Consider the following 21,649-nt stretch of genomic DNA (forward strand, 5'->3'; position numbering starts at 1 on the left):
CAATCAGGTATCGGAACCATTCAAGGGGGATATTCTAGAAAGAGATGAAAAGGGCAGTTTTCATGCTCTGTACTAAGAATTTGTATCTGAACAAATTAAAATGCATTTATATCCCCGGAATAGAATGAGAGAGGCAAGACATTCAGCTTGCTCAATTAAAACACACCCTGTAAGATTGGATCCAGAGTCATTAAGCTTGAGATGATCACTAACTTCTCATAACATTTCTACTAGTTCTGCAGCTGCAGCAACAGCTGCAGTCCGATAGACCTGTCATTATCCAGTCATTGCTGAACGATGTATTATCAGAAGGTATAAGAAGTGAGTAATAATAATACATTTAATAATACATTTATATAGCGCATTTTCCATAAACATGCATGTTCAAATGCGCTTTACCAGTGGATTATTGATATTAACGGAACAAGTGGGTTTTTAAATGTTTTTTGAAGGTGACGAGAGATTGCTGGCTGCGGAGAGTTTTGGGCAGTTGATTCCACAGTTTGGGAGCAGCAGATGAAAATGCTTTATCACCAAGTGTGACCAGCATCTTGGAAGTTGGGTGATTCAGTGTGATACCTTGTGAGGAGCGGAGGGTGTACCGGGATGGGTGACGGATGGTTATGAGATCAGATAAGTAAGAAGGGGCAAGACCATGGATACATTTGAAAGTGAGCAGAAGTATCTTGTAGTGGATCCTGGACCTGATGGGAAGCCAGTTCAGTTGACGGAGGACAGGTTGCATGTGGGAAAATTTGGATGTGCCTGTGGCAAGTCTGGCAGCTGCATTCTGAACCCGCTGTAATTTCTCAATCTGGGTAGCAGTGGCACCGTAGAGCAGGCCATTACAGTAGTCGAGGCGGCTGGTGATGAAGGCATGAATGATGGTGAGTAATGATCTGTCAGACTGGTCCAGATATTTGTGAATTCGACGGATGTTGTGCAGATGGTAGAAGGCTGCCTTACATGTCATTAGGACATGCTGATCCATGTTCAAGGTAGAATCGAAGATGCAACCCAAATTCGTGACATGAGATGCAGGAACAATATTAGCGTTGCCAATCGTGATGTTGGGAATGTTGATCTTTTGGAGTTGTCGCCGTTTGCCAATGATGAGGAACTCGGTCTTATCATCGTTGATTAGCAATCTGTTTGTTGCCATCCAAGTTCGAATATCCCTGAGACAGCACTCCGTCACTTCTACAGCTTCTCTTTCACTAACATTGCCATCAGGCCTGAATGAAAAGTAAAGTTGAGTATCATCAGCGTAGCAGTGGGCGCGCGGGAGATGTTTTTCTAGGACATCAAACAGGTCAGATGTATAAATGGAGAACAAGAGGGGACCCAAACAGGATCCTTGTGGGACACCACAGTGCAGATCAAACCTCTCAGGTGTAGTGGGACATCCATCTGGAGTGAGTAATTCCACAATAACTCTTCATTTCATAATTTCATGGCCTTTTCATCATTCTCACTAACAAAGGTGCATTTCTCATACCCATGCCTTAGAAACCCACAAAACTGAGCCCAATGATCAGCCTGAAAGTTGAAATACCGAGCAATCAAACTCTTCATATATATATATATATATATATATATGCAACTATATTTATATACACCGAGGAAATTCATTACCGTGTGGTAAAAAATAAGAAGCGCACCCTCATACTAAAAACAATGGTAGAGTCCGACGATTCTTAATTTTAACCTCAGATTTTTTTTTTTTTTATTTTTTTTTTTTTTTTTGCTGTGTATCGAGGGCATTTTATCCCTTGGTTGAATAAAATAAAACAACCAAACAAACAAATAATATTAACGTGTGTGTAAGCATTACTTTTTACAAAATTATTATTACTAATTTCTATGGTTTTCATTTTTGGCACAGGTGACATGGACAGGGAGAAATGGAAAGTAAAGTACAATTTTACGACTGAAACTCATTTAAGGCGATGCAAACAACATAAAATCATTTGTTTTAATCCAACTGACTTGTCTATGTATGTCCATCTTCTCGATTTCTCACTTTCCATTCTGTATGTTTTCACATTCCTGCTTTAAAGTGATGGGCGTCATTCCAACTGGCTTGTTGTGTCTTTTTCTATATTATGTTAAACTTGATGGGAGTCTATGTACACATCATGAGAGGTTTTAGGACGCTCACATAAACTATTACACGTGCATTAGAATTTTACCTGTAACACGTGTGCAGGAAGATTCAATAAACATAGGCATCAATTATTCTGTTTCTGTACCCTGCCCGTCCCAAGAAGTCCTGAAGTCCCAAGGATCTTAAACAGAGTCTGCCATGAGCTGAATGAATGTCACAACGTAGCATTGTGAAATACAATGTAAACCTATGATTACTGGTAAGTGGTTTGCATTATTATTACTCTTTGTTCCTTTCGTATTAACTTGTTATTACTGTGTCATGTATGATATGATCTTCGATTGGTCTTTGTAAATATAAGTGAATAGATGAATAAATAAATAAAGTGGGGCTGTTGTGCTAAAAACTAAGAAAATAATAATAAATACTGAATATTTCAATCATAACTTCAAGAATATTCCTTGTTATGTTACAAAATGAGGTATTCCTCGAAAGGTTTGAATTTGGTCTCTTTGATGATGAACTTACTTTGAAATGTTTAACCCCGTTGAGGTCGAGTCCCGAGTATACTCGGGCAGCAAGCGTCTATAGAAAATGCGTGTTGTAGCAAAATCAAAACCGTCTTTGCAATAAAACTCTTCGTTATACAATGAGAACAGCAAACCTCAATCTTATGTTTTAATACCAACAGTTCATTTTGACACACCAATTTTTCGGGCTCCAATGCCCTTCATCAAGTGTTCTTGATTCTGAGAGAACAATAACAGGTCATAATAGTTATATAGTTATTGTTCTCTCAGAATCAGAACTAAAGAAATAAAGAGAGAGTAGCCCCAAAACTATCAACGTTTTGTCCAAATAAACTGTTGGTATTGACAGTATGAGCTTCAGTTCTGCATAATGCATAATATGTATAATCTTCAAGCTAAATTTTAGTGACAAAGGAAAGAATAAACATCAGTCACAAAGCTAATGGCCTTGACAACACGCAGTACAAAAAGGCTTTCACCCTGTTTTATTTCATCCTGGTTACACTGAGGAACGGGAAAGACGCTATGAACACACTACAACTTGCATAGAACGAAGAAAAAGTATTTCAGTATAAAACCCGTGCGGATAGAACCATGAAGCATCACATCAAACAAGCAAACAATTGAATAGAGGATAGGTTTACTAAAAATCTACGAACAACTGAGAGCGATGTAATGACTTACTATCTAGCGTGATATAGTACATTTGGGGATCCACGATCGACACGCAATTGAGTATCTGAATATAAGAACGACCCAAGTCCATGGAAGAATAAACTTAAAGAAACTTCATATTTTTTTTTTATTTGTCCAATAATATTATATTTAACTGTGATGGGAAGGCAACGTTGTACATGAAAATTAGAACATATGTCATTATGACAATTAACCTTTACATTAATTGTGGAGAGGCCAATTTGTGTGATGGACTTGGGTAGTTCTTTGATTCATAATTATACATGATATTCTGCTATAGAGATGAGAGAAGGATGAGAGAGGGCGCTATAATATGAATGTAAGAATGACCCAAGTCCTACATTCTTACATTCATATAAGATTTAACTTATTCATTACAGGCACTTCCGGGGGTAATTAGGATTTATCATATTTTATACACAAGATGAGTCCATGCACAAGCTGCAGTTTCCCATGTCAAACTGAATTTGGCCAAAAATTGGATTTGGGTCGTTCTTATATTCAGGTCTTCAATTGCGATTCTGCGATTGATATCTAGATTCTTCACATGTTTCCAGTGCGCGTAGACCTATTTGCTAGCTACTTAGTACCTAGCTAATTCGATCGCTAACAACGCGGTCCCGGTGCCGGTGCAGCATAAAAACAGGGAGGTGAGACTCTCACCTCCCTGATAGAAATATGTTGTACGGCGGCATGCGTGTGTGATAAAAACCAAATATTGACTGTTTTATTAACTATTTGCCCTCGGTGATTTCTCTACAGTGCAACGATTTCGTGTCGGGGCATAGAACTGTTGAGAAATCACTTTAGTGCAAATAGTTTTAACCACCCCCTTTGAAGCAGTTGTTATTTATATAAACGTCCAAAACGTATATGAAATAATATTTGGAGTCAAAATGATATTTGTTAAAGTTTTCTATGACGATCAAAACAGGAAGAAAGCTGTTCATATTCATTACACATCAAACTTACATAAAATACAGTGAGATCCTCACACACAAAAGAACCAAAAACAACCAACAAAGCAGAATTCAAACAATGGAATATAGAGCATTACTATCCTCTATTCAGAAAATTATAATGTTCACACTGTAAATCTAATTTGAAAGATGCAACAACCTAAACAGTACATACGCGAGAATGATAATAACGAACAAACACCTGCAAGCTTATTATTGTGTATAAGTGCAATCATTGTGAAGGAAAATCAAAGTAATTCAAATCCGTTTAACGTTTTTTACTCTCAGTTCACTGAAATCAACTTGACTGCATTCAAAAATAAAAGTTTGCATACAATCATTTTTTTTTCTGCGGAATAAAAATGGAATATATTTGCCATCAAAAAAAAAGAAAGAAACTGTCGCAGTATCAGCAAAAAAGCAAACAAACAAACAAACAAACAAACAACAAATATTATAAATTCTCAGTAGTTTTGTGTTGCAGCAAACGAAATCAATGAAGAAAGAACGCCTGAACATGGCAGGTGCATTAATTTATACCACACAGTTGTTGTTGTCGTTGTTGTTGTTGTTGTTTTTTTTGGGGGGGATGTTTTGTTTTGTTTTGTTTTGTTTTGTTTTGTTTTTGTTGGTAGCCATTTTACATTGCCTGATGTAGGTTTACAGTTGCATATCAACTGTGCAATAATCTACGTTTGCTTCATCGCGAGACATTTGAATGCATTCTCTACGGATGGCATCACACTGTCTCCAAACTGGGCAAAGATTGACACACGATAAAAAGACTGTTCAAATTCGGCTCCGATCTCACAAAGTTTATGCCATTCGTGGGAGCATCTTATTCCATCGTATAATGACCGATGAAGTGTCATAGGCTCGGCAGCAATATTTTGCGAGAGGGGGCAAGATCTTCGGCAAGCCAAAAAATCCCGATTAGCTTGCGAAAGTTTGTCTTATAATAAAGATTCGTGGATCTTCTGCTTATATTATTGCCTTGTAGTGTGGCCTTTTGTAGGCATCTGATTTGCTTCGGCTCTTGACTGTCTTTTAACCCGGTTCGGGAGTAATTTGGTGCGAAAAGGGAAATTCCATATCCGTGCAGCCATCTTGTGTCGATTTTGAAACAGTGTGACGCCACAATACCATCCTTCATTACCGTCACAATGAAGTGACGCAAAGACGTAAATTCCAACATTGCCGCGAAGATAACTTGTTAGAATACTTAAGAAAATGAAAACAAAAATATTTACATCAATAACACTCCCGCATACAGTGCTATAACATTAATGTCATACACAAAATAGTAACCAAACAAAATTAGCACGGTGTAAATTACCACGGTGTAAATCTTATCAAAACAGAGTACGTTTCAATGTTTTGGTCCTGAAAGCAATTTGTGCATTAAATGTAGTTCTTCCCATACGCACAAAGATTTTTATTTTTTTTTTTTTTATTCAAACCAAGGTGATTGAAACAAATCTACAAGAATGGCTGAAAAGGAAGTGATGAAAACAAATTATCTCAATTTTTCAAATTGAGATTTTTTTTTTAGATTAAACGTGCTGAACCAATAAACAATTAACAAGTAAAAAGAAAACATGAAAATATTATCCATAGCATGAAACATTCCTTGCTATGCAAAAAGTGAGGATTCGTAAGAGAAGTGTTATTTTTGCCCTATCTGATGTTGAGCTTCTTCTAAAATGCGAAGAAATGACGCTTAAACCCATTTTGCGAACAAACTCTTCAATAAAGTGGCCTACAAGTCACTCAAATTTAAGGAACCAGAAAGCAAGCACCGTCAAGATCAGAACGATGCTCGGTGTCACCGCGCCGGGTTACGCCATTTCCTGACCCACTTTATCTGACACACTCTTTCTGACACACTTTTTTTGCCATTCACTTTGTACACGGGGCAGTTTTCATGAGATGGCCTCTGTTATTGGCTACTGTGCTAATGAATATTCAAGACTATGGTATGGCTTGGAAGATCACGTGCACGCGGCAGGTTAAGCAACGCTATTGACCGATTCGGGTTCGTTGAGGGCAGCAGACATTTTATGGCACTGGGCGCAGCCATGAGCTCAAATTGCGGTGTCTCAGCCGACCCCCCCTGCTCTCCCCCACCCCACGGGCAACATGTTTATCGCGCGCTTGTAACAAAGGTTCGCGCACTAAGCAAGCATTCGCGCACTCAGTAAGAGATGCCCATTGGCTAAAACAACCATGCATCAGTTTTTCATTCTGCGCGCGTGAGAGGGGTGGGGAGAGAGGAGGGGGGGTCGGATGATACACCGCAGTAATGGCGCTGCCCATGCCAAAAATACACATAGCGCGTCACAGAATCGGTCAATACAACGTAGTAGTCTGTACGTATCAAAGAGATTTTTCTCCTCACTGCGGTAAATCTCTTTGGTATGTACAAAATCCGCCGCTGTACAGTATTTGCCGTAACTTATCGCGGCAGATTTTAGCCCATGTCGGAACGATAACTGCCGATTGAAACGATTACCGCCGGCGGATACTGTTTTAGAGCAAAAAAACGCCGCGGAACGCTATCTGCCGCTACACCGGTGGCTTGTGTGTGTTTACAACATGTGTGCATATGGAGGGAGCATGGGGCTGAAAAAACAGCACCACGTGCAACGTGGTGAAGTAAAAAACAAATCGGACGTAAGAAGTCGTACATTTAAGAGCTAAACCGACAAATAGCGAAATCAAAGTCCACTGAAAAGGTCTTGACACTGTAATGTATGTTCCAAATTCATGTCTGGCTTAGTTTCGAGAGAATTTTCTACACTTGTGAAGGTTTTCTTTGCAAGAGATCAGGAGTGAGATCGGTGAAGTAGCTAAACGTGTTCTCTATGTGACTGTTGCATGCATGCGTGCACGTGGCCGGGAGAGTGCGGCAAGAACGCTAGGAATGCACCACCAGCAGGTACGGTGGGCTGCAAATTCTTCGAGCAAAATTAGCCATCATTGTTCAGCCCGTCTAGTATTTATATATTCATAATAATTCTAATTCTTCATGAAATCACAATAAAAATACTTCATATATTCATAATACATTTTAGAAGCGTAATATGAAATATTTTGACTTTTTTTTTGCAATCCAAAGAAAAAATATTTTGAATAAAAAATTAATAATAAATAATAGTTCTTGACTCAAGTCTAAACTTCGTGCGTCTTCTTGCAGTCACCCCGCAGTTGCCCATGGATACGACGCATAAATAATCAGCTGTTTGCTGAGTCATTCCTACCCTCTGTTCAAATTGAGATCGATTGTGATGTTATCGGTGGCATTTAGTTTCATGACCTAATCCAATAGAACTAGACACATTTAAACAGAAATCCCTATCAATATCACTTGTTGCCACGATAGTTTTCAGATTTCACTAGCTTCATTATCGAAGCTGTTCTGAGGCTGTTGGACATTAAATTTTGAAAGAACTGCTTTGTAAGAAATCACCTTTTATTTGTTATTTATTTTCACACACAAGAATTTTGATGACTTACATAATCTTTTAAAACTATTCTAATGTCATAATATTTCATGATGGTATGTGATCTGTCTTTACATGGCAAGATGGGATTTTTTTTCTTCCATCCAGGGTCAAAGAAGGAAGTGACAGGAAGGAAACCAAAACGATAGGGAGGAAATGAAAAGGATAGAATGAAACACCTGCTCAGCGGGCTCTTTTGATTTTTACAATGGTGAATGCAGTACATCAGAATTAAGTACAGTTCTAAATAATTTATTATTTGAAAAATGAGCAAAGAAAATGGAATATCGAGTTCTAAATCTAAATGAAAACTAAATTAGCATCGCCATTTAGATCTGATATTTACTAAAGAATAGCCCTGATGCAACCTTTTGGTTGAGTTTCTTTGGAGAAACGAATTTTTGGAGCACTAACCCAAGTGAACAACGAAAAGGTTTAAAAAAATGATGGAATGCAGGTCTCTAGACCACTCCTGTGCATGAGCGAGCAACAGCCCCCGTGGACAGTGTCACTCTCGTCCTTGGCCTAGGGCTAGGCTACTCGTGTCGTTCTCGCCATCATCATTGTCATGGTCACACGAAATAAATTGCATCATCAAAAGGGTTCGTATATCATCACCAGAATCATTATGATCATCATCACTATCATTACATCTCAACCACTGCAAAACCCTGAATATCATTCCCACCATAGTCACTCCCAGCTCACAAAAACACATCAGCAAACGTACAGACATCGCAGAATTTGTAGCTACATGTAACTACGTTAGACTTTAGATCAATGTAATAGCTGTACACAAAATGAAACGGAGGTGGAAAACTAGTAGTGAATACACGGAGATCTCAACGATGGCATTTTACCGTATAAAAAATACACTAAATATCTTGCACCGCAAAAAAAATTGAGGTAAAAAACTACGTTGAGGGAAACCAGGGTGAAAACCCGCTGCTTGAAGACGAACGATGAAGACACTGTACGGTAAAAATGCACACGGAAACAAACGAGTGGGTACGATACAAAGTATGAATGTTCTCTCACACACGTAGATAATCTACATCGTGTTCAATCAAAAAACTCAAACACTCGAACAAAAACTCACCTCTAAATTGTTGCAAACGAGATAATCACTTCAAAAAATGGGGGAAAAACACTTGTGGTAGTACGATTGTACTCTAAGAATAACAGAGATAAGATGATACGAAAGCAAAAGAGAGAAAAAGAGAGAGAAATGGACAGGAAACCTGCAGAAGTTATGCCACACTCACTGGCACCAAAACGCAATTCGACACACACAGGTAATCAGATATCGTCATGGACCCCCTTGAGGAGATCGATATCACGATACCACGCGAAAGTCAATAGCATCAGACCGAGTGACTCATTATGAAAAAAAAATCGTAAGGCTGTTGAATATTCATTAACACAGTAGCCAATAACAGAGGCCGTCTCATGAAAACTGCCCCGTGTACAAAATGAATGGCAAAAAAAGTGTGTCAGAAAGAGTGTGTCAGATGAAGTGGGTCAGGAAATGGCGTAACCCCACCGCGCCGGAGGAGTTGCAGAAGTCTGAATCGCAGCAATAGGTGCAGGCTCCGGAACCTAGTACCTTGGCACATCCTTCAGTGCAAGTCCCGGTGAAGCAGTCTCGGCTCACAGAGGTTACCTCGTTCCCTACTTCTGTGATGACTTTCTGAAATCATTAATAAAAGAAAATGAAATAGGAAAAAAAAAAAGGATTAACAGGTTACAGAGCATTAATATTGGTTAACAAAACATACGATTATTAAAGTAGAATTTTACAAAACAAAGCAAACGGCATTGCAAGACCTTTAGTATATAACTTAAAATAATAACTGTGTACTGCAGCAGTACACAGTTATACTGTACAGCTGCTGCAGCCATAGCGCCTTACAACTAGTACACTTATTGACTTTGAAAGGAGGTCTTTCTTTTATAATCTCATGATCTGCATGATCCCATCATCATCGCCATCAGCTGATTACGTGCATCGTAATGAGTACATTTAGATGTTTGGACGATGTCGATTGTGTAATCGAGCTTCGTCAGTGAAAAAAAAAAAAAAACAGTTTCCCTCATTCTGGTCTTATTAGGCTATAATGCTACAATCACACACGGCCGGATTTCGAACCTGGTCCATAAGGAATAAAAACCATATCGACCCGCATTGACCAGCATCGTAACCCGTGTCAATCCCTGATGGATTCGATACGATACGTAGTGAGCAGAAAAAGAATGGTCATGTTCAAAATTTTCTCACGGATTTCAGTTCCGTATTGATATTCGAATTGACTCGGTTCGAACCGCGTTGACTCGAATTGACCCGCTACAACCCGCAGCATAAAACCGTATGGACTCTTGCCGTATACCGCATTACCTTCATGCAACGGATAATGACAAGGTTTGCATTCGGGCCGGTACCGTCGGGTCGAAGCGGGATGGCACAGGTCGATATAGGGGTCGAAAAGGATTCAGTTAAGTATTCAAAAGGATTTTTATACGGTTCGATACTGGTCACTACCTTTTGAAACGGGTCGATACGGTTTTAATCTTTATGGACCCGCTTCGAAATCCGGCCGTGCGTGACTGTATAGCATAAATTACCCACCATTCCGAGACTAATCCGACTCATTTTCACCCGGATCAAATCCGTTTTGTGACCCAGCCGTGTGTGACTGTTAAAGCATAAAGGTGCCTCTTTAAAGGGGAACGGGTTTACATTTTAGATTATCTGCATAGTATTCCAGCAAAAAACAAAACAAAACAAAAGAAAAACAAAAACAAGCAAGCAAACAAACAGACAAACAAAATAAATAAAGGTATTGCTGTAGGTATCTTTCTCCGTTCTTTTTTTTTTTTATTCGATTTTTCCTTCTCGTCATTTCAAGTCTTTAATTTATTCAGTTACTAGGTTTTAGATTTATTTTGCATAATACACAAACGAACAGCTTGAACTAATCTAATGTCTTTACTTTCATAAAACTTCGAATGTGAACTTACCCGGCAAGTTCCGGAGCAGGTAGCATTGTCCAGAGAGATTTCTTCCCCGGGGGAGAATATTTCCGGGCAGGTCTCGCTGCCAGCACCCAAGCTCACGCACTCATAGCATGAAATCGCCAAGGCGGACCCAGCTTTGACAAATAAAAAGAACGGTGAAATGTGCGTGACGACTTTGATATCAAAATGAATTAAGAATCAATCTTAAACATTTTAATGGAAGAACATCATCATGAGATTGTGATCAATAGTTTAAAAAATAAGCTTTCCAGCGATCACTTATTTGTTACATATCAAGTAGTATTTTGAGAAGCCATAAAATAGTCCATATTTCTTATTTTCTTGACTTTTTAACAGGTTTAATGACAATCACGTCTAATAAAAAAAAAATGGAGTTAACTCGTTCTGCCATCAAAATATTCAATCATGATATCTGTGGTAAGTATTTAGGAAATGTATTGTGATATCAATGATAAAAATATTCAAAAAGTCGACCTTAGATTACTCCTAGTATTTTTTTTTCTTTCATCAGTTTCCATACAATATCATGTTTCCTTTCAAGAACGAATGTAAAAGAGTCATCACCATAATTAAAACAAAAATGACCAAAAGATCATGATGGTTTTTTTGGATTAATATACTTTTTTTACATTAAGTGTCTTATATATGAAGAGTTTGTTTGCAAAAACCGATAAGTCCATATTTGCCAAATGGAGATATTTGCGATTAAAGGTCAAAAAAATAAAGAGAATAATAAGAAAACTTTTACTTCTTTTGACCATAACTTCAAAAATATACCTTTATATGTAGTGCCCGATATATCATTCAAAAGGTATTATTTTGTTCTTTATGACAGAGATCGTACTTCAAAATCTTCAAAAATGGACTAATCGGTTTTTGCTAACAAACCCTTCATATATATATATATATATATATGTGACCTTGCACCTCAAAACAAACAAAAAGTCGCCAGACATGAATTTTTAGTTAAGACCATATTCTGAAAGAGCAGACTTTAAGCTTTAAAATGATGTATAACTCAAATTAAATAGACTCTCCTAACCTATCTAAATATTGAAAAGAAAGCACAAACTCAGGAAAAGTGTGAACTGAGAAATGAGGCTCTGAAGTACAGTGTCTATTGAAGCGCTTAATCTTTACCAAACCGTGCTGGCTGTGCGATGAATGGGACAAAAAATAGGAAGTAAACCACCAGAGTAACAACAATGAAGGGATTATCAATTTAAACTGAAATTAACAATGCCTCATTAACACATTCTCTTCATAATTAATGCCAACTTTCAAAGCAGTAGCACTATCCTTTCAAAAGTTATTAGAGTTGAAAGTGAAGAGTGTGGACAAGGTTTTTCAGAAATGAAAAAGGGATTCTAAAGACACACCTAATCACGCTATTCTACCAAAAATGTTCGAGATAAACTGCTAAAAAGAAAAAACACTTTCCTGCCCGTTTTATGATCCCAAATTTTAGCATAATGTAAAAGAAGACCCGTTCTTTCAGAAAATATGAAAAAGTCAAGTTCGGCTAGGTTGACCCATTTCACTTATTTTCAGTCCTCACGCAAATTCAGTGTGTGCGACTTTATGTTCATTTTGAGGTGCACGGTCATATATATATATATATATATATATATATATATATATAATGACGAGCTTTATCGCAAAATGAACCAACTCCATTCTTGTTGGGTTGAGATATTCAGCTGCTTAAATAAGAAAATGATAAAAATACAGGGTATTTCTAATGATAACTTCGAAAATATTTCTTGATATGTCACAAGTGACATATCACTGGAAAGGGTTAATTTCACCCTGATGAAGGACATACTTTGTAGATAGGTCCATGGGCTGCCACGTGTTCAAGTTTTCGCTTATAGCGGCAGTCCTTCTACCGCATAATTTCTCAGGTAATTGGGAAATCGGTAATAAGAGATATATTTTGTTAATGGAATTAATTTACACATTAATTTTCCTTCTTTGATTCATGTACATTGTAATCTGCTTACTGATATTTTATGTGATATTACTGAAAAGAATCTTGATTTATGTATGAAATTGTGTTGGAAGAAAAACAAATCAAACAGACGAACAAACTTTGAAATGTTTAAAAATGGCTTTTAGCTTATTTTGAAAGCAAGCTCTTCATACTATGATATAAAGATGTTATACGATGAATCTCGAAGGGTTTAATACCTATACATTTTTTTTTTTTTAAGATTGTCATGAGCATGACCGCCGCGTCTCTCCACCCTAATCTTCCTTCGTCAGTCGGTTCACTGGTACAATAGAAACTTTGCCTGATATATCAACTTATAATAAGTACATATGCCTTTATGAGTTCGTTTTTGCCAGTGCCTTATTAATGTTCATCACTCTGCCACCATGTTACCAGAAAGCAATGTGCCAAACAAAGCAGCAGTCTACCCAGTATAATGCATTACAACAAATTCATGCCTTCCTTCTAGAGTCTACTTTCCCTCTTCCACTGTCACATTTTTTTTTTCATTATCATCATTGTCATCATCACCATTATCACCACCACCACTACCATCATTATCATCATCACCAACATCTCTATCGTCATCATCATCATCATTATCATCACCGTCATACAAACTGATGCAGTAATTTCCCTGATACATCGTCACATAACAATATTCTGCTCAGGTGGTTGTGTGTTGGTTTCTGATTGGTCAGTAGAGCCAACGGTGGCTTTGTTTTAGCCAATCAGGATAAGAGACAGTCAGAAATGTGGATACCGGCGCTTTTGCAAGAGAAGTGAATTTATTCCCTTTTGACACACACACACATGCATTTTATACCAATTTTCAACATACTTCCTGACACTTTGGGGAGTTCGACTATGCTCACACTGAGACTGGCAGTGACTGAATGCGAGTGGTAATTAGCCATATTAAAAGTTGCTAAATGATTTCTTTTTTTAAGTAAGCTGTTTCGTTCCAACCCTTAATGAATGTTTACAATATATTCTCTCCTTAGCGTTCCGCAAACATTAACAGAAAAGTGAGACGCTATAAGGGGGGGGGGGGTGGAGGGGGAGGGGGTAATACAGAGAGAGAATGAGGAGTCATGGCAGCGAATATTCACCTCAGTGCACAAAACGAAAAGGCGATTGGTGACAGATTGTGAATGCAGGCTATTAACAGAGAAAGGGAGGGAAAGAGAGAGAGGGAGAGAGAGAGAGGGAGGGATCGTGGGTGGTAAGTGTACTACTAGTCTTTGTTTGGTTGAATAAAGTATAATGTATTCAATAATTGCCTCCACTCTTAGATTAAAAACTAATCATATATATATATATATATATATATATATATATATATATATATATACAATATAGACATATAGATTATATATAATATCATATATATATATATATATATATACATTATATATAGAGAGAGTGAGTGTGAAAGGTGTGTTTTCAGTTGTTAAACCCCTGGGCCGTCGCATCTTAGTAGTGTGTAGGTGAGAGAAAGGATGAGACGATAGACGTAGCTTGAATCCTCACAGTTTGATTTTTATTCTCAAGCTTTCGGGCCCTACTCTTTATCAAGACTGAGGATCAAAGAAATCGGACAAAATAATGATGATGGATACAGAACATGATATAGATATATCTACAGTGTATATCATGTTCATCTATATCGTGGAAATATCGCCGTTCTGAATTTATTGCGTAATGTTCTGTAACCGACCATGACCTTAACTGTTCACCTGTACCTCGGTGAGAAAATACACTGCCATGCTTTATTACTAATCACTGATGCAGGTGATCTAACTTTGTGTAAACTTTCGCAAAAGCAGACAGACCTCTCCTTTTTATCCCTTCTCCTTTCTTCTATCCTATAGCTATGCATGTCATCCCTCCCTCCTATTTCCTATATGTGACCCTGCATCACAAAACAAACAAAAAGTCGGCAGACATGGATTTTTATTTAAGGGCACATTCTTAAAGAGCAGACTCTAAGCTTCAAAATGATGTATAACTCAATTCAAATGGACTCCCCTTAAACCTATCTTAATACTAGAAAGAAAGCACACACTCTGGAAAAGTGTGAACTGAGAAAAGAGGCTATGAAGTACAGGGTCTATTCAAGAGCTTAATCTTTACCAAGCCATTCTAGCTGTGCAATGAAAGGGTCAAAACACAGGATGTAAATTACTGGAGCATCAACAATGAAGGGATTATCAAATTAAGCTGAAATTATGCATGTTCTATTAACACATTCTGTCCATGATTAATGCCAACTTTCAAAGCAGTAGCGTCATCCTTACAAAAGTTAAGAGACTTGAAAGTGAAGAGTGTGTAAAGCATTTCAAGAAATGAAAAGGGGACTCTAAGACATACCCGATCTTTCTATTTTCCCCCATAAAAGGGTTGTAGAAATGATCCCAAGATAAAGAATAATGTAGAAGAAGGATAGCTCTTTCAGAAGATATGAAAAACTCAATATTGACTCGATTGACCCATTTCGCCTTTTTTGAGTCTTCATGTAAAATCAAGGGGTGCGACTTTTTGTTCGTTTTGTGATGCACGGTCACATATGTTATGTATTATGAAAGAGGGCTGCATGAAAATCAAGCAATGCTTAAGCTTTAGCCCTTCTATACTATTCATTGCATCGCTGATATGTTCTGTTGTACATTGTAAAGGCAATGAAGAAACTGTATTGCTGCATATTCTAAAGGCAATGAACAAATCAAGAAACTTATTTTGTTAACAATTAATGTTATGTATATGTATGGCACCAAGAATGTATATGTATCCGTGCACCTCAAAACGAACATAAAGTCGCACACACTGATTTTGCGTGAGGACTGAAAATAAGTGAAATGGGTCAACCTAGCCGAACTTGACTTTTTCATATTTTCTAAAAGAGTGGGTCTTCTTTTACATTATGCTAAAATTTGGTATCATAAAACGGGCAGGAAAGTTTGTATTTTTAGCAGTTTATCTCGAACATTTTTGGTAGAATAGTGTGATTAGGTGTGTCTTTAGAATCCTTTTTTAATTTCTGAAAAACCTTGTCCACACTCTTCACTTTCAACTCTAATAACTTTTGAAAGGATAGTGCTACTGCTTTGAAAGTTGGCATTCATTATGGACAGAATGTGTTAATGAGGCATGGCTAATTTCAGTTTAATCTGATAATCCCTTCATTGCTGTTACTCTGGTGGTTCACTTCCTGTTTTTGTCCCATTCATCGAGCAGCCAGCACAGTTTGGTGAAGTTTAAGCGCTTGAATAGACACTGTACTTCAGAGCCTCTTTTCTCAGTTCACACTTTTCCTGAGTTTGTGCTTTCTTTCCAATATTTAGATAGGTTAGGAGAGTCCATTTGATTTGAGTTATACATCATTTTAAAGCTTAAAGTCTGCTCTTTCAGAATATGGTCTTAACTAAAAATTCATGCCTGGGGACTTTTTGTTTGTTTTGAGATGCAGGGTCACATATAATACATGTGTATGTATCTGCATGAGCAATGATAGAATGCAGGAACCAATGAATCAAATCAAATCAAATCAAATCAAATATACATTATATATATATATATATATATATATATATATATATATATATATATATAAACCCCTCAAAAAAAGTTTGGAAATCTGACTTCAGTTGTCAGTTTCTCCAGTTTTTAAGCGCGATACAATACATGCTTGATATCAATAGAAAGAATGTCAATAAAGGCCAAAAAAAGGAGTAAAATGAAGAGTCTTTGGTCCAACCCAAAATTAATTCAAATGAAATAAGAGAAAAAGCTATATTTTTCAAAAAAAGGGTAGAAATTTCAATTTGTTTTCAAATTAGAAAAGTTGCAAATAACATTTGGTTCTTAAGTTTGTCTCGTGAATCCTTAAATTACTAAATAAAAAGAGTGAAATAAAGAAATTCTGTGTATTTAATAGATCATCTTTGTGTCATTGCTCCCTATGTCGTTTGAAGTTTAAGCTGACAGAAAATTTTTATTTTCCCTTTCAGTTTCCCACTTTGTTTTTGTTTGAGGTTATAAAGGGATATACATTGTAGAGAACACAAACTTGTTTTTGCTATTTCATTCATGTCTCTCATTGTGTTAAACTGTGTTTTTTTTTTGTCATTGTTATCTTGACGGGTATTGCCAAATGAAAGACAACATGTCAACTTTTGCAATTTTTACTTTTGTGCCTTGGAGGGCAAAAATGAATGTTTTCACTTATGCGTATAGTTTCCCTTTGTATAAACCTATCAGCTTGATAGCCAATTAAATCACCTTTAATATGATACATACTGTATAATACATTGATTTTCATCAAATCCTCTATGAAAAATATGAACTCGAAAAAGTGTTTACTTTCTTCTTTTTTTCCTGAGTGTTATATACATGAATATTATTCATTTGCGGTTAGTCGCACCTTCAGAACATGCACTGTATTTCATCAGGGCCCTGCAGTCCCAGGCACCTCGTTCAAGGACGTGAGCGCCGGCTGTCGCAGGTATTGAACTGAGGACTTCCGTTGTTAAACGCCGAGCGTTTTAGAGATTAATGCTTCATGACTCTATGTGCAGCTGTTCTACGTCAAATTCCTCTTTTCTGTTTTGATGTATCTCTGGCTGAAAAGAGATACACAGACCCGCACGCACGAACACACACACACACAGAAACACACACGAACTCACGCACACACACACACACACACGAACACACACACATACACACACAGGCACACAAATAACTACCATCAAACCATTCATGAAAACCCTCTAGTCCCATTTTACCTACCTAAACATGAGGTAAGGACGGCAACAAAAACCACAGGCACTTTCATTGTAATAAGGAGTGGTGTCTCCTTGCGTGCTCGAAGAATGTTCTGTAAAGTTCATAAAACACCAACAGAAACTTAAAGCAAGAATAGAGGTTTAGCAAAATGTTATCATGCAAACATGGACTGCTTTTCAAAACACTACTAATTATTGTCCATAACTATCACCTCCATACTCTACAGAGTGACCTGAGGATGTTGCTCCTAAATCTGAAACGTGGATTCGTCAAAATAATGAAATATTAGAACATGTAATGAAAGTCGCAAGACGCAATGCTAGGCGCGTTTTGGTGTAGCTATACCGTTCTAATATATATATATATATATATATATATATATATATATATATATACATATATATATATATAGATATATATATATATACTAGAACTGTATAGCTATTCGATGAATTTATACGTCTGAACGCTGACTAACGAAACGACGTATAACGAAACGACGTATAGCGAAAAGACGGTCAAAGCATCGTTTCGAACTAGAACTCGATAACGAATCAGCATTCCATCGGGCACGGGAATGCTATTATAAAGACTAGTAATTCACTTTTAAGTTAAAAGCAGCATAAGAAGTCAGATGACAGGCGGTTAATGGTGACAATTCTTTTTGTGTAAATAGCGGCAGACGTTTTGAAACCCCTCAAATTAAAGTCTTATCTGGGTGCTATATTAGCAGGACAAAATGATACCGTCATATCATAAGTTTGTTAAAATTTCCCGTAATTTCAAATGAAACATACTAGCATTTAGCTGATTTACTGTTCTTAAATGTTTGAGCTTCTGTACGGTTCAGTTTATCTATATTTCAAAAGCCGACATTAACAACGTTGCGTCAAACCATCAACAGACTTACCTTATCTCTCGTGTTGGGAGAATATAGGGACATCAATCTAAATCGAACAGCTACGTAGAAACCACAGAATTCCATTTCATTTTTCTCATAAATACTTTTTTTCCAGTTTAACAGAACTGATATTGATAATTATTTGTCTTATAACACACAGATATCGCATGAAAACCTGCTATACCACGCTGCGAGTGGGCAAAATGCCCGTGAGCCCAAATTCAAACGCAGAAACAGACACAATATATTGTATCAATTCACGTAATGACATCACAGTACCTTTGGGTCTGGCTTTGACTACATCCAATCTGCTGATTGCAGTCTTACACCCACTTTCTTCAATTTCAAGCAATTATATAACCACTATTGACCATTTGCAGATGAAGAAAAACAAAGCAGCTTTAGGGCATCAAAATAGTTCTAAAATGTGAGTTAGGAATAGAAACAGCCAATGTAGAAATGATAATCAGTATAACCAATGGTATAGTGTTTAAATAAAATATGGACAATAATTTCATTAAAATCGTTTCTGGGTTAAACCGTCTACATGCTTTAGTGAAAAATAATTGATACCTCTTTATAAAGTGTAGCTTTAAATCACTTATTTCCGAAATTTTCATATATGGTATAGGGAGTTCTGTGATACAACTATACATAATTTGCGTCAAATGTCTTAAGTACAACATATTTTTTGTTTTGTTTAATTTTTAATCACTGCTCCCGATGGTATCAACAGTAGTCTTAACATAATGACGGGGAGGTAATGGTATTAACTCTTTCATAGTCCACAATTTAAAATACGTAAGTAGTGATAGCTTACCTGAAAACGCACAAAATGTCCGATGGCAGTACAAGCAACGGAATTCGCTGTTACCCAGCTGCGTTTAACCGTATCATCAGAGAATAAGTGTTGTACGTTCAGCGTCCACAGCTTGCAAACGAAGTTTGTTCATAGAGACGGGATTGGTGAATTTCTTCCCGCCCCCTACATCATGTTCTCTATTGAATGCCGGGAAGGTGCCGTAGGGGTTATGTTCATATAATGAGATAATAAACGTTCGCTACAATGGCCTCGGCATTCAATGTCATTACAATGTGTTAATTGCCCTTCGTGTTTATCTAGTTACCGGGAGACGGCTAACTCGCTAGGGGCGACCATTGGCTAGCAAAGTGCCAGAGGAAGTGACTCTCGACTAGGGCGACATTCCGAGTGATTTTGCATGATCATTACCTCTTTTCCGTCTCTCATTGTGCAATCATGCTAATAAGCCGATCAGTACACCAGCACTGGCAATGACTGGCATCTGGTCTGGTGGTCCGTGAGTTTGAGTGTCTGTTTATCTTTACTGTTGTTGTTGTTGTTGTTGTTGTTTTAAGATTTTTTTAACCCACCCCCCCCCCCCCGGACTGACGTTTCCGTCACAATGTCGCATTTGACAAGTACAACTGCATGGGCTCCTTTGTAAAACAATGCATGCAGTCGCCCAGGACATACAATTGCTGTCCTCTTTTCAACTAGACCGAATCGAACTTTTGATAATGTTAGAAGGCTTGTCAGCTGCGTGGCATAAATTGACCCATTTCGTATGGCTACCATGAGAATCGGTATGATATGGAAAGGGTTAATGGTTGACTGTGAAATACCCTGCACGGAAAATATTATGTAGAGTAATATATATAATGTACATGTACTTAGGAGTCATAATTATGTTGTCATGCAGTTTACTTCTGCGTGCATAATGTGTGGGTGGTTTGCACAACAAAAGGATCCTAAAGTCGCTGTTGGCTGACCCAAGAAATCGAGTTTGAAGTCAGATCATCAAATTCAGTCAAACGATCGGATTTCTGTTTTTGGAATAGTTTTATAGTCTAATGTATCTATCAATTTCGAAGCTAGATAATCAAAGGATAGGCAAGAAATTAGCGTTTTTGCGGACCATGATTTTCTGTCTTTCAGCGGAACATAAACGTGTCCGAAAATTTGGATTCCACATTGCAGCTAGACTCCGCCCCTGGCAACGAGGGAGTGATCTTATAGATCAAGAGTGGCATCCTGGTTTGATTACGTGGACCTCTGGCGCTAGACTTGAATGAACATCGCGGAGGTTGCTTGGAGCATATCTTTTATTGTCAAGAGATGAAAGCTGTCTTGCCTCTCATTGATCATGACAGCGTCGCAAGGAAAACTTTGAAGGCGGTTTTCTCGAAACACTGAATTCCTAAACCACTCGGCATGCGCACATAAAAATCACCTATATCTCCGCATCCGAGTACTTTTGTGAGCCATGTTAAATATGAAATTAAAGAAGAAGAGTAAGGGAATGACGACATGTCATTTTCAGAAAATCGTCCTCCCCCGACTGTTGGATCCTTTTGTTGAAGCGGTTCACCAATACATTAACAATTAAGAGAAGGGGGTCAAACACGACACTCGTGGAAATGAGGGATAATAAAAAGAGAGACAAAAAGTAGACATCATGGTAACAGTACATATGAGCCACAAAAGTCAGGTGAAATATTTACAGATCGAACAACTTCTTCAGTTTTTTTAAATATTGTTTGAGCGATACGTATCAAATTTTGCCACGTCTTGAGGTAAAGGTAAAATCGTGCAAGATACAACTTGAACGGCAGTAGAAAATGCGTTGCCGTTGTAACAACACATTATATCCTCAACGTCAGTTAAAGAAAAAATCGAACATTTTCTTCAGTTTTCAAGCAATGTAAATGCAATTTGGCACAAGATGTTAAATTTGTAAGTAGCTATGCAGGGTACGCTTTGAATGGTAGAACATTATGACCCCGAAATCAATTAAGATGAGTAACGATTGGACTATACTTCTCAAGTTTTCAAGCGGTCCACAAGACAAATTAGATTGGCACACATGAAAACCTTTGGGTAATGTTGTGCAAGTCACTTTTTTTAAATCAAAGTACTGGAAAAGACGTAGGCATGCTAACAGTGCATTATGCCCACATAAGGCTTGCATATTCATTCTACTCATCAAAGTTTACACGTATATGTAACAGTTGCTGAGGTAAAGGCCTTTTTTTCTGTTTGTTGTTCTCTACAAAATAAGAACAATACTTCATGAAATTCTTCCTTCTTCCGTCGAGATGCTTTCATTGCAACTGA

At 37.4% G+C, this 21,649-nt stretch overlaps 1 protein-coding gene across 1 annotated transcript in view; it reads right to left on the bottom strand.

Moving 5' to 3' along the window:
• Nucleotides 1-415: 415 nt before the first annotated feature.
• Nucleotides 416-21,649, bottom strand: part of LOC140246864 (uncharacterized) — a 40,590-nt gene continuing 19,356 nt past the window's right edge. Inside the window, exon 4 of the mRNA XM_072326191.1 lies at nt 416-1,296. Coding sequence (XP_072182292.1) covers nt 416-1,296 — 881 coding nt within the window. The remainder of the gene's footprint in view (nt 1,297-21,649) is intronic.

This window comes from Diadema setosum, chromosome 3 (genome assembly GCF_964275005.1).
Source record: "Diadema setosum chromosome 3, eeDiaSeto1, whole genome shotgun sequence".
Lineage (NCBI taxonomy): Eukaryota > Metazoa > Echinodermata > Echinoidea > Diadematoida > Diadematidae > Diadema > Diadema setosum.